Here is a 14,565-nt window from a genome sequence, read left to right as displayed (position 1 = left end):
AGAGCCTCGGGCTCGGGCTAAGCGCCTCGCGCGACGTGGGCCCTGCCGCCAACCCCGCCGGCGGCGCTACTGGCACCCCGACGTCCGGCGCACCCTCGACCGCCGCCCCAGGAGCCGGCATTCTACCACCGGTACGCCAAATCCTTCCGACACGCCTAAAGTGTCCGCCGACAGAGATACGGCGACTGCGCTCTTCTTCTTGTTCGATCGGGCCCGATGTAACACCGGACGTGCTCGCATAAGCGCAGAAAAAAAGAATTACGATCAAATCAATGTTGTCATTGTTTCATATATAAGCAGGAATGTAAAATCTTTTTTAAAGAGTTTGCTCGTCTTAGGATTCAGCAAATGTTGTAATTTCATTTCAATATTATAGTCGTCTGAAATGAGCACAATATGATTGTTTTGATAATGATAAAAGAATCCAAATTTAGATTTAAAGATGTTACTTCCTATGAAATATTTTCTTCTTCTTCTTCTAACTCATAAAAATTACTATTAATTAAAGTTCAATTTATTTTTCTTTTTATCAAATTATATATAAAATTTATTCAAGCAAGCAAGTTATGTCTGTTTGAGATTACTATATTCTTTAAAGAAAATTTTATATTCTTACTTAGATATGAGACAGTAATTGTTTATTTGATATTAATTTTTTTTCTGTGTGACATTCTTTTAGAGAATATTAATCGTTCGGCGTGATTTCGATGATGGAACGCATCGAACGATCTATACCTGCTCTGAAAGTCGAAGAAAATGATTATCAACTTTAAACAGGCACGTTATGCGTCTGCTTTTCACGTGAGAAGATGCCATAATATGCCATGAACGGATGAGCATTTTCTTCTATTTGTCAATGTGAGACAGATCGACGATTGGTGTTGCACGTATATAGCACCAATCGAAATTATCGGGTTCGCTCATTAACTCTCTCTTTCTATCTCTTTCTGCATTTATTTCATTTATTACTAATATATATACGCAATTGTATATGTCTCTTTTCTTTCTTTCATCCTTCTTTCATTTCTACTTTTTTACTTTTTTCATTTCATAATTACCTCCAGCATGTTATACGTCTTTCAAGTGCATGAAAAATTGATTTATCAAATTTTCGTCTTTGTTTTATCATTAATAACTCAATGTTACACCATTATGAATTATGAAACCTTTGTGATTTTCTTGTATTTTATGATTCTTAAAAATTTTTGAAATAATTTATATAAAGCACATTATAAGAAATAATTTTTTAATTTCTTTTTTTTTAATACATTTCAAACATTTAAAAATAAAAAATTTTTTTAGAAATAAATTTTCACATAAGAAGTTCAATATCATTATCACACTAATTTTTTCAAAGAAACATTTTGAAGCTTTAAAAGCTTACTTTGAAATAACTTTTGTTTGATGTTTCATCAAATTACAACGTTTTGAAGTAAAATATATTTAAAAATTATTTTTTTATTAAAAAATTTTTAAGTTTAGGTAATTTGAGAATAAAATATTGTAGAATTGAACTAAAGATAGATTTATAGCTTTGTCTGTTTTCATTAAAATGCACTTAAAAGTTTCTTTACAATTTTTTCGATTTCTTACGAGATATTTGAATTCGTGAAAAATATTCATGAGATGCCAGTAAATCGCAAATACTAATGAACATGAACATCTTTACAGTTTGTTATAAATTTCTCTAAAAATACTATTTCGTTACATGCATTCACGTTTGTAACGTTTAAATGAAAAATGCAAAAGTAGTGTAAAATACACTTTTCACATACAGTTCGTAATTGCATTGTCTTAACGTTCTATTATCTTCAATTAACTTCATGTCTAACTCTCCTCTAATCGCAATATCTCGTTCACATCGTATATATCTGCATCTTTATCTTTATGCATGCCGCACTTCTTCATGTATACGCATCACTCTCGACTCAGTTGTGTGACGTTCCACAAATCTTTCGACTTACTTTCTACCAGTGACTTAATCCTTCACGACGACTTATTCTGAACAGGTTACCGATACTTTTCCTGCGTCTGGCATCTTTCTCTCTTTTCCCTCAAACACCGTTTCTCCTTCCTTTATATACAAAGCATCTACCGATCTTGCCTGTCTCGCTGCGCATGAATTGCATATCAAGATCTCTAATGTATTTGTTGTATATGCGTACGTGTATATGTCTGAAAGTAATGCAACAGCAAGTTCTCTAATCTGCAGTTCCCTCTGTACAAAACTATCTTCTTTATTTCGCTATGATTTCTTTTGTATCCACGCACCTTTTACATGTTTAATGTCACAACGAGGTCTTGCCATGTAATCTGTATAAATTGCGCATCCTTAACTCCTAATTAGATATTACTTTATAAATTCCTACACAAACATAGAGTTGAAGTACAATTAGTTTGACTAAAACAAATAATATCCGGCTTATTAAAAAGTTACTAATAGAGTCAGCACTTGTCCAAGTATACTGTGTATGAAATGCCTGTGTATGAATAAGACATAATTGTATTTTTAAATATCTCTCTTTAATTTGTTGATATCTTTTTTGTTGAAAGATAACTTGTGCTCAGCTTAACGTTTGAAAAATTTAGCAATTAGGAATATGATAATTCGAAAATTTCTAATTGCCCAACTACTCAATTGTTTTCTTCAACTCTGCCGAATAATTTTGCCCATTCATCTCGTTCCAAATCAATCCTATCTTGTTCCACTCGGCCAACGGTCCCGACGCAACGCTGACAACCACTAAACGACTAAACATAAGGGACTTTTTTTTATATGGCGTACTGACCGGCTGATGGACAGGCCGATTCACTCGGGATTTGGCGGCCGCCATTGATCAGCGCCGATTCTGTCGTTGTTGTGATCTTCGTATTACTCGTCCACTGCACCGTATTTATCTAGCGGCCCGTAGTTGTACCTTCATCTATCGTATATTTGGATTATTTGGATGCACCGGAGTAACGCACGCAGTTCAATCGGCAGACGAATTGGTTGCAGAGGAATGGCAATAATCGCGCGCATTCTCTAATAAAGAGCGAACAATGCTTAACGGTCTTTATCAAGAAGCGGAGATTTTCCGTGACGAAACCGATTTGTCTGCCAGATCTGCACATCTCGTAGATATTGTAAATTTGGTAATTGGTCCACGTGTACAAACTCGACGCGCTCGTAACTAAGAAATTCGCCTAAACGCCGAAATTTGATCATTATTCTCATTATGCTGCGTTGCGAATTGCTAGATACGGGACGTATTATCGAGAGCCGGTTGTAGCGTTATGGTATTATCTTGTTATTGGGTACTTGGCGATTTCACCTTTCCATGGTGCACGCGCAGAGTGTCCATATTGATATTCTTAACCGGATGTCGATCCGCGATTATCTCGCTGGATCACTCAAGAGTAGCCTCGAATAACCCTCATGTTGGGCGAGAAAGAAAGAGACATATGGACACCCTGCGGTACAAGTCTCGAGTATTACGAGCCGAAGGAGCGCACGTAAGGATCGTAGCAGCAAGATCGATGGATCATATGTCGTAGCCGCAAGTAGGAATAAGGATGTAAGAGAGCACCGTAGTGTCGGGAGCGCTGGAGTTGGACGTGGAGCTGCAATACACACTGCAATTTTATACCCCCAACAAACAAAAAAAAACAAACAAAGTATTGTAATTAATTTTTTGTATGTCTGTCTGTACTTGCCACCGCCGCGCACGTCCCGGAATTCCGTTCGGGAAATGCGAAACGGCGCGGGGCTTTCCTCTGCCTGCTCGCTGACTAACGCCACCGGGTATTTGTAATCTTTCTAGCTGGTGGCCGGAAGCGGAAGTAACTCGCTGGGCGGCTCTTCAGGTAGCCCTGATCACGAAAAGTCGGATCACGAGCACGAGGCTGTACCCGGCCCAGTCACCAGGTTCTTCGTCATCGCTAATCGAGGACTCTCGAATCTCGTCCAGGATCTCATACTTGTGAGTACAGATTACAGAAATACAAATACTTTCGCCGATTGCTAATCGTACATTTTATTTCTGCAAACGCCATACAAATTTGCAAAAATTTACTTTTTAAATCAGAATCAGTGAAATTTTATTGATTTATGCTGTTTTTATATCAATTAGTGTATTCTATTCATATTTGTATTCTTTTTCAATGATAATACACTGATTCTGATTAGATTGAAGATTTCTCTCTTTTTATTGGATTGAAAGACAGTGAATACTCACTGACGATCATAATTATAAATACAGCACTATAAATCAGTAAATAATACATTAATTCTGATTTTATAGATTCTATAATTTGAAATTTACTTTGTGATTCTAAACGCGCGCGCCTTATTGGCTTGCTTCATTATTTTAATATTCTCCTTGTCACGCGCGCGCACTCGTAAAAACATAATACATCCTAATAATAAAGACTATAATAAGTTCTTCTTACACATAAAAGAATAAATACTTCACTTATTATATTTATCATAACTTTATCATAAATATCAAAATATATTCTATCATAATATACAAATCTATCATAAATTTATAATAAATGTTAAATTTATTTAATATTGAATCATGATAATCTTAATTCTTTAATCAAGAATATTAAATTAAAATAAAAATTTGATTTACTATTATTTTGACTTTTTATAGATAAAATATGATTTTTTGAAAAATATAAGTTAATTATTTTTTTTTAATATGATAATAAATTTTCTTAAGATTTTTTAGAGCCTATTTTAAGACTGATATTAAAAGAATATTTTTCAAAAATAACCGTTAAAAGAAAAATTAATTGAATAATTGCTTTTCTTAGCAATAAAATAACATTTTTCTATGTGAAAATACTTCTATGTGAAAATTCTACATGAAAATACTTTTTTTAGAGTATTCCGTTTTAAAAATATAAAGAAAGCCGATGCAAACGTTTTGATAGGTTTCCAATAAACATTGTAACGTTTTTTTTAAATGTTGAAAAGGCAGTCGATCTATTAACATTGAATTTTTAACAACTTCTGCCTAAATTCCTAATTTTATATTCATTAAATTGCGCGGCATTTTCATCGTTAATTAGAAGGCCACTCAAATATAGTTTGTCTTCGCAGTTAAAACCTCGTTTAAATTTAACAATTTACGAACCATCTTTCGTAGGTTGAAACTGCATTCTTTTTGAATGCCGTCAAATGTTTTTCTTGAACATATTTGTCTCTCTCTGAAATTATGTGTACATATATAAAATTCCTCATATTTATTTTTATTAAAAATATCATAACTTACTCGAATTTAGCCATTTTTTTCTAAACGACAACTTACGGTGTAGCCTTTTTAGTATTATATAATTTATTGACATGTGCCAATAGTGTAGTACAAAAAACATTGATTACAATATCTATTGAAAATTATTAAATCTTTGCGCTCACCCAATAGCTTAATCAAATAATAGACCAAGTAACAATCTTGTGCTTGTGGAGATAATTACTTAGAAACTTCATAAACAACTCTTATTCCCAAGGAGAATGTATCATGCCGATCTCGATTCCTACGCGTAATGGTAGGGATAATTGGTGATCAATAATCGAGCGCCGTCATGGCTCAGAGCCAGTGCTAACAATGTGATCATGTGTGACTCTTAATAATATATTTTGAAAGACATCTACGTCAATCCGCCGTACACTATAAACGGACAGCATAGCGGGAGCTTACGCTATATATACCGGACGTCGATTATAGATTTCGAGATTTTAATGACTCATACTATGCGAAAGTAAACCGCGCCAGTGACGAAATGTCGAACCACTATGATGAAGAGCGATTGATTAATAGATAGCTAAATTAATTCTGTTAGACAATTGTGCCAGAAATCAATTAGAACAGTGTGATTTATTTGGAAACTCCGCAAGAATTTAATTTCGGTACGATACATGCGTAACACGTAATCGCGCAAAATGATTACGTCGTTTCTGACGCATATGAGTTGTTCATATCTCTATTTTATTATCTAGCGGGAAAACCGCGTACAATTTCGACATCGACTTGGAACGAGGAAAAGGAGTGTTTTCTTTTCCTTTTATAATATAGAAATTATCGTTCACAGTTCGCCGCGTGAAATTTGCGAATTCTCGCTACTCCAAGAATAAAAGATTTAGATAAACACGATAAACACGAAAAACTTAATGTTGCGCGTGACGTAATTCCGATTGCGATCCTCATAACAAGTAATTCAATCTGTCGTCGCGAGCGACTGCATTTGTCGACACGCGATAATCGCCACTTGCAAACGGTTCTGTTTCTTCAACGGATTTGCGGAGTGAAATTCGTCGTAGTTTCTTACATAAAATTGCGAAATTAATTAAAGAGCGCAACAATGGAACGCACGACAAAGTTTGGACGCAAAGTGCGAAACTGCACGTGAGCCTCTCTCTCTCTCTCTCTCTCTCTCTCTCTCTCTGTTTCTCTCTCTTTCTCTTGCTTTCAATAAAGAAATATATCATAACTCATGTACGACAACATAATTATCAGTATTGCAACTCGATAATAATCATGTCAATTTGAAGTAAAAGATGCGAAGAGCGATTCAACGCTCCGTAACGAATTGCAATTAAAAATCCATTTGGAATTGATAAAGAAGAAAAAGATCGCGGATGAAAAATGAGACGCTACGCGCGCGCGAAACGTGGCAGATTTGAACCGCAGCGCTATATTCGAGAGAGTAGATAAATGTGTGCGATGGAATTTCATCAAATCTCCTTAAACCACTCGGGAATTAAAGAGACATTAGTCTGTCATAATATTTACAGCTCGAAACAGGCTTGTGGCATAACATTTAATTAAGGTCGGGCGCTGCCTCGGCGTAAGGCCACATTACCTTGTTGATTAGAGAGCCCCGTGGAGATCGGCGATCAGCGGATTTAATGGCTTTTACATTGATGATCACAGTCACGCAGCAGTTCCAAAACGAGCGTGGCGCCGCGACGCCTCCGATATAAACCGGGCCTCCCCATTATGCAAGCCGCACCGCGTCGCGCCGGGGTCGATGGAAAGTAAAAATGTGTAAGCGACTTTCTCTATGAAATAGCGCGTCCATTTGCCAGCTGCAACTTATGCAAGAGCTGATCCCGGCACGCAAGATTGCCGGAGGCGACAACTGGCCGCGGCCAGCTACTACTCGTCGAAATCGAGCGCCTCGCGTTCGTTACGCTACGCTTCGTGGACGACTGCCCTACATTTAATTTATCATAAAGGGATCTCTCTCTCTCTCTCTCTCTCTCTCTCTCTCTCTCTCTCTCTCTCTCTCTCTCTTTCTCTCTTTTTGTCGTGTCAACGGTGAAGGACCAGCGGCCGCGAAAGTGCGCGAATCGCCTTTCCGCATTTCTTTTTATATTGATTAATTATTAAACACCACTGGAAACTATATAATTTTGAAAAGATGAATGAATATGTATGAGCGGGTAACACGTGCATGACTTTTGAAAGGTGTCTGATTTCAATAATATGGAAAGTTCACCTTGCAGGCTTCTAATTTGCATTTGGCAAATTGCGGAAAGATACCGAATAGCTGAATCAGTTTCTACGGCGTGACAAATATCGCATAAGAAGAGAATGAGAGAAGGAATTGGCATTTATTGCTTGCAATATATTTCATACGTTCGTCGGGAGCGAGCTGTACTTTCACTTGGTGTGACTTAATCAATTTTCGAGCTCGTAGAATCAGTGGGCCGTAGGCTGATTGGACATTGTCCGTCTAGGAAAGATTATATTCATCTCGCGCTGACCGGACTCAACCTCCGGACAGTGCGTGATGAATGATCTAAAAGATATTGCGATAGAATAGAATCCGCTCTTTCGCGATTAGCACGGGATGTCTTGCGTGATCATTATAACATAATAACCGATCTTCTATAATCTTTGATCGAAATTGTACTGCAATATCGAAGAACCGCTGCGCGTGTTATTTCGCCATATATAATTGAACGACTGTAATTTATTAATTTATTTTACATAGAGTATTAAACGGCAGAACCATCGGAATCACTTAAGTTGCCACTTAAGATACAAAAAGCCGGAACTGAACCTTAAATCATGCGCGCGATCACGCAAGGATTTTTTTATTCATTTCGTGGTACGAACCACTATATGATTTTTTAAACCAATGATTTTTACGCTCGTAACACTCAGCATTGCCTCACGAACCGTGGAAAATGATTCACCCTAGATCATCTGGTCGACGTAACTGTTACGTTTATTCTTGCTCGGTCATTTTTTACTTCCGTGCAACAACTTATACATTTTGTAATCCGTTAATAGCGGATAATCATAATCATTGGAGATAATAATGATTTGCAATATATAAATACAAAAATACATAACAGGAACAAAAAACGATAATTTAGATTAATTTACAATAAAAGTATAATTGTTGACATGAAATCTGTAACTGTTTCCTGCATTAGTATTTATGAAAACAATTATAAATATTAAAGAGAGAAAATAATACTGACTAATTCATTATGCTTATATCATCACAGATTCACCATAATATTGTTTGCCAAAGTGAAAAAAAATTCACAGAAAATTTTAATGATCTGAAAAAAAAATCGACAAACTTTATTAATATTACTAACATAATAAAACCTTGCTTTGAATTAATTTGGAGACATTAAATTGAATGATTCTAAGTGTATTTATGAACTATTTAATTTTAACAGCAATCATATTTAACAACAAATGCAAATTATTTTCGCTTTTTCTTTTAAACCCGAATAATAAAAGTACAAAGAAAAATAAGACTAGATTAAGTGATATCTAGATATATAAAAATAAAAGAATTGCATCAAAATCAATTTTTGTCTTATTACCGTCTTATTACAATAAGTAATGGAGTGTAACAAAGAGAATATAAAAAGAATAATATTAATTAATGACGGTAGCGAATACGTAAATATAAATAATCTTGCGAAATCTCTAGACAGTGGAAACACTGGTTTTGCGTATATTATGGTCATAGGCTAAAATCATCGTTTAGATTAGAATTGTATTATATTTGCAAAAAAATCATATTATAGCATAATGCAAATTAGGATTTTGCGGCAATTGATTGACTATGCAACGGCAGGAAGCCGTTTTGATAAGCAGCGCGGAAAGAAAGGGAAAAAATCTTGGAAACACTTTTGCTAGTCGTCACAATTTTTTTTGTGCCACTTTTTGTGTCATAATCGTTTCAATGCTTCTATTTACAGCACGTTAAATTCTTTCGTACTAATGTACGAGGCGTTTTTTTTTTTTGGTTTTGCAAGGAACATCCGAAGCGGTTTGAAAGCGTTCACGCTTCGTGCACCGTACGGAATTCCTCGATCCGCTAAACTCTGCTGCGATTTTGCGTGATTAAACGAAGACGCGAGCGCAATAGGAAAGAGTTTTACGTAGTCCAAGGAACACGCAACTTAGTGTTAATGATTTCTTTCCATTCAACTTCCTCTCACTAAAAAATAAATCTGGTTGCATTATTTAGAATTGTTTTAGAGATTTAACTGGTATGTCTGTTGTGGAAATTGAACGAATCAGAATTTTTGTAGGAATTACTGATAATATAATTAATTCTTTCCTGTTATATTTACAATTTTTTGTTATTGTTACTAAAATTTAAAATTAGTACATAGCAGTGATTAACTGAATTTAACTATGATAATCAGAAATTTTGTTTAAATACAAAAATAAACTCTCAAATACATTGATTTAACCAGGACAGTTTCTAGTGCTCAAATTGATATTTTGAATTTTTTTCTGCTCTAAATAAAAGTAGTTTTCTTAACTAAATTTGTTTCTAATTTGATTGAATTTCTTTAATTGTATAGATACATATATTTAACATTATTTATTTAACTTAAATAAATAAACACTTGAACTGAATCAATTTAGTCAAGTTAATAATATTTGTCAGTGCATAAATTTAATTCGTATGAAATAATATACATAATTTAAGAAAAATTAATTACGACAATTTATATTATATATTACTATTTCTTCCATGCGTAGACATTGAAGAAGCAAATTATTTGAGGAATAGAAATCTGAGAAATGTTTAAATATATAATAGCTTTGCTCTAGAAATAAGTATTAGACATAGTGCGTAATATCGACAAAAGATTGAATTAGATCATGTGCAAAATACTAAAAATATCTGATTACCGAACTGGAATCGCTCAATTCGTTCTAATTTGCAGCGTCTGGCGGCAACGAGCGAGCGCTTCGTCAACTTCAAGGCGCGACTGATCACCTCCATCATCTAAGAACTCACTCGAGGACTGGGATGAGGAAGCACAAGAAGGGGCCTCGCCGGCGTTGGTACCGCCACGTGGAGGCATCATCGCCGAGCCGCCTTTGCCAGTAGGAGCACGGGTACGACGTTGGCAACAAAACCAATCTCACGGGTGTTGCCCCCTTGTCCCTGAGATCCTGAACTCAATTCCTTCGTCGATGGCCGTCGAGCTCTTCGCGACAACACTTCATCGCCAAATGCATTTTCCCTCCCCCAAAGCGATCGTCTCGATTCCGTTAGACTTCGTTCACTCTACTGTCTAGTTCCCCTTTGTTTCTATCTACTTCTCGTTCTCCGCTTTTTTCTCTCCCTCCTTTTATCTCTCTCCCTGCATACTTCTGTATTTTCCGTCTTTCAGTCAATTGAAATAACGATAACAAATAATTATATAAAGAAATTTTTGATAGGCGATCGTCGTTTTAAGATGATCGAAATTTAATTGTGACGGGGTGGCTCGTGCCGCCATAGTACGATGGAAGCACATTCATCGAGAGATGAGACGATAAAACTATAAAATTGTCTTGAATTTGTGATACGATACGGTTTCCGTTTCGAACGAAATAATGCGCCAGCAATCACAGGTTCGAAAATTTCTATGCGCGACTCTGTCGAGCAGCAGATAATTTCTCGGCTAAAAATATTATATTTCAATTTGCGCCTTAAAATAAGATTATATATTTTTTTTTTATTTAAAAGGGTATATGAGATACGGAAGGCTTACAGTTTTTTTAGGGAGTTAAACGTGTGCTGTTGACGGTTCAGATACATACAAGTGTTTTGTCCCGACGACGATCAAATCGAAATGCATCATTCATGCATGTGAACAATCGAAAGAAAAAAAAAAAACTTGACTTTGTTTTCTGAACCGTTCAACAGCACACGTTTCACAACTCCCTAAAAAAACCATAAGCCTTCCTCATATAAATCTCATATAAATATATATATACATATATATATATATATATATATATATATATATATATATATAGATATAGATATATAGCTTAATTTGGGATATAATAGTGCCAGGCATCTTATTGTTTCTATCTATTTGTGTTTCTATCACACTTTCTTTGTAATTATCTCCCTATCTACTTTTAATCTCTCCTCCCTAAAACTTGCGGTGACGTAAATTCATGAAATTTAGACAATTTAAATAACGCTGTTGATTATATAGAAACAAAAAGAGAAAGAGAGAGAGAGAGAGAGAGAGAGAGAGAGAGAGAGAGAGAGAGAAAATAAAACCAAAAATTTTTCTTAATATGTAATTCAGCTGATACAGTTTGTGGAGGTTTGTCACCGCAGTAAACTATTGGAGATATTCCTTTCTTGGATTTTTTCAGAACGCGAAAATCCAATTAGCGATATAATTTAACAAAAATAATGGTCGTCAACATGTGAAACACGGCGTTTCTCGTCCTTGTACCGAGCGTATTATTTCTTTATGTAAAGTGTCCCTGTTGTTTTTTGTAGTGCAAATAAATATTATTATAATAAGAAGTGAATCGTGTGTCTTTTAACTTTACCTACGTCAGATGAAAGTTTTTAATATGTTGCATTATGAATTACAATCTTAACTACTGCCAATCTTAACAAGTAACAACAATCTTTACAACTGTAAAGTAGCAACGGGTCAAATAATGTATTAGATCGCCGTTCAGTTAATTAATTTTAGCATACCTTAATTAATTTTAGTTAACGATAAATCGCGTATTCACATACGACCATTTTACTTATTCGATTCTATTATGCATTTTTTGCTTGTAAATTCTGTTTCGTGTCTCATTCTCCTTTTCAAGATAGGATTATATAAAAATATAACCTTTATATAATGTACAAAGAAAAGAGAAAAATAATTAAGAAGCCTCGAAACACCTAAGCCACGAATCACATAAATTATAAATAAATAAAATAATTGTTAAAAACTAACTTGTTTAAATTGACTAATATAAATTTAACTAAGTAAAAATACCTTTTAAATATTTAATTTAATATCTTTTCAAATTCATTATTTTATTTTTAACATTTAAATTTTTAACTGTTTTAACTGCATTACTATATCTAATACCTTTATTATAATATAATATTAGTATCATTGAATAAAAAATAAAAAAAAATTAATGTAATTCTACAAATATTTTTTATCAGGGCGACATTTACCTTTTTCGTGGGTCCAAATCGTCGATGTAGTATCAGCGCAAAACGGGGATGTGGAACTGCGTAGCCTCGATAATTTTACATTTTCTTCTAAGGGCTGAGTTGGCACCTTCGTCTAATTTGCCACTCTAATGTCTCTCTTCTCCACTGTCTCGTCTTTAGCCCTCGCAATCTTCACCCGTTACCCTGGGCAGGGATCCTTGGCAGGTGCTAGCTCCCCGGATCAGGGAGCGCCTGGAATCTACGGTGGGCAGGGGTTGATTCAATTCCCCTGATAGGACTGTCCATAAGGAGTTCCTACCCGCTACCCGGATGATATAACACAAATACAAACAAATCCTAAAATATATTACAATCGAAATTTCCTATGTATACTTATATATAGCTATATATAGGCAAATTCCAATAGTATTTCTACCTATCGTATTCGCATTTTCAAATCAATTATGCGCGCTTTCCGTTTGTACAATTATTATTACGTTTATATATTATAACGTAGATTTAAAAAATTATACATAAAAAATTTAATTATATTTATTATTACTAAACTTGCGGTCTACATATTATTGCCAGCAGTTCTGGCTAAGGTATGTATTATTTCCCCAATAATTTATTTACAGCTTTTGCGAAAAATAATACCTCAATTAGAATGGCCAGTCCTGATTGAGGTATTAGTTTTTCGCAATAATTATTGCCAATAGTTTAGAAAAAGGAAGAAATTTTATAGATGCTCCTGAGTACCGATATCTAGGTAGTAACGGTATTTCAAGATTGAAAAAAGTGGCGAACAGTTCATAAACTGGAAATATTAAATTTACTACAAAATATATAATTAAAAAAATATTATTTCTATAAATTGTTCTTTGTCGGCGAGAATTATATACACTACAAATATTAAGTTTACAAAAAAATTATTATTTAACACCAAGAATCTCTTACTGTAGACCAAATAAAGCAATAATGTAATTTTTAAAAAGTATATATTTTTACATGTAAAGAAACGTCATTAAAACTTAAATATATGAATAAGATAAATTTATTAATTTAAATAAAAATTATTTAGTCTCTTTAAATCTCACATCACTATTTTTGAACATTTACATGAAATGCGTTTAAGAATAAACATAATAAGTAACAACGAATCAAGATTGAAATGAAAAGTTTGTAAAATTTAAAATCATATACAGCAGTATTAGACAAAAATTTAATTAATCGTTTAATTAATAATTACAATTAAATATTACAAATTAAGTGATTAATAATTAGGGATAATTAAAAATGATCAGCGATTAATCGAGAACGTCTCTGCCTTTTCAATGTTTCATCTTACAACTTACAATGATTGATTATTCGTCTCTTATTTCTTCTTCAGCCTTTTCCTGGTAACAAGAGACATTGCGTTGTATCGAGCTTAATGCGTTAAAATTCCTAAACTTTATATACACATTCTTTTTGTAAAAAAACAATTTATAAACTCTCACATCACATAATTTTTTATATAAATCTAATTCATGCAACATGCAATTAATTATTAATATAACAATCTTTATCTCTCACCGACCGATGTGCAGCAGTGGAGTTATCAGCAGCAGCGTTGCTACGATGATTCTGCAACATAGAAACATAATGTTAAAATAAAATTAGCGTTCAAAAGAATCAATAATTAACTTTTACTCTACACATAATTTTATAATTAATTTCTAATTAAATATTTATTAAAATAATTATGCAATTTTTAAGATTTAGACGAAAATAAAATTTCATTATATTATAAATTGAATTTTAATTCTTTAATTGATATTTTATAATTAGCAAAATAAAATTGATAAATACAAAAAAAATTAATTTTACAGAAATAAATAATAATGCTTACCGCTAAGTTGCTCCACTGATGCCCAATGCCTCTCCTAGGCCTCCTCCTCCTCTCAGAAACTGCGGATCATTAATTAACAACGATGATACTGTAACACACAAATATAAAATTGAAATTAAAATGGTGTTTAAAATAATCAATTTTATACATATTAATGGAATATAATGAGTCATTTATTTAGTTGTCACTGTAAACAGTACGATAATGTATATTATATTAATTATATATAATAA

At 33.7% G+C, this 14,565-nt stretch overlaps 1 protein-coding gene and 1 long non-coding RNA gene across 4 annotated transcripts in view; one reads left to right on the top strand and one right to left on the bottom strand.

Annotated features, from left to right (window-relative positions):
- The window catches only part of LOC105829602, a 26,127-nt gene extending 14,325 nt beyond the window's left edge, over positions 1-11,802 (top strand). For all 3 annotated transcript variants that reach the window (XM_012668603.3, XM_012668602.2, XM_012668607.2), the window contains 2 exons: positions 3,804-3,962; positions 10,208-11,802. In XM_012668603.3, the coding sequence (XP_012524057.1) occupies positions 3,804-3,962; positions 10,208-10,273 (225 nt within the window). In that variant the 3' untranslated portion in view covers positions 10,274-11,802. The remainder of the gene's footprint in view (positions 1-3,803; positions 3,963-10,207) is intronic.
- LOC118647668 lies at positions 10,980-14,565 on the bottom strand. The gene is made up of 2 exons (XR_004964832.1): positions 14,333-14,565; positions 10,980-14,067 (listed from the first exon to the last, which is right to left on the bottom strand). It is a non-coding gene; the product is annotated as an uncharacterized LOC118647668 (long non-coding RNA).

This window comes from Monomorium pharaonis, chromosome 10 (genome assembly GCF_013373865.1).
Source record: "Monomorium pharaonis isolate MP-MQ-018 chromosome 10, ASM1337386v2, whole genome shotgun sequence".
NCBI classification, from domain to species: domain Eukaryota; kingdom Metazoa; phylum Arthropoda; class Insecta; order Hymenoptera; family Formicidae; genus Monomorium; species Monomorium pharaonis.
This window is presented reverse-complemented; position numbering and strand designations above follow the sequence as displayed.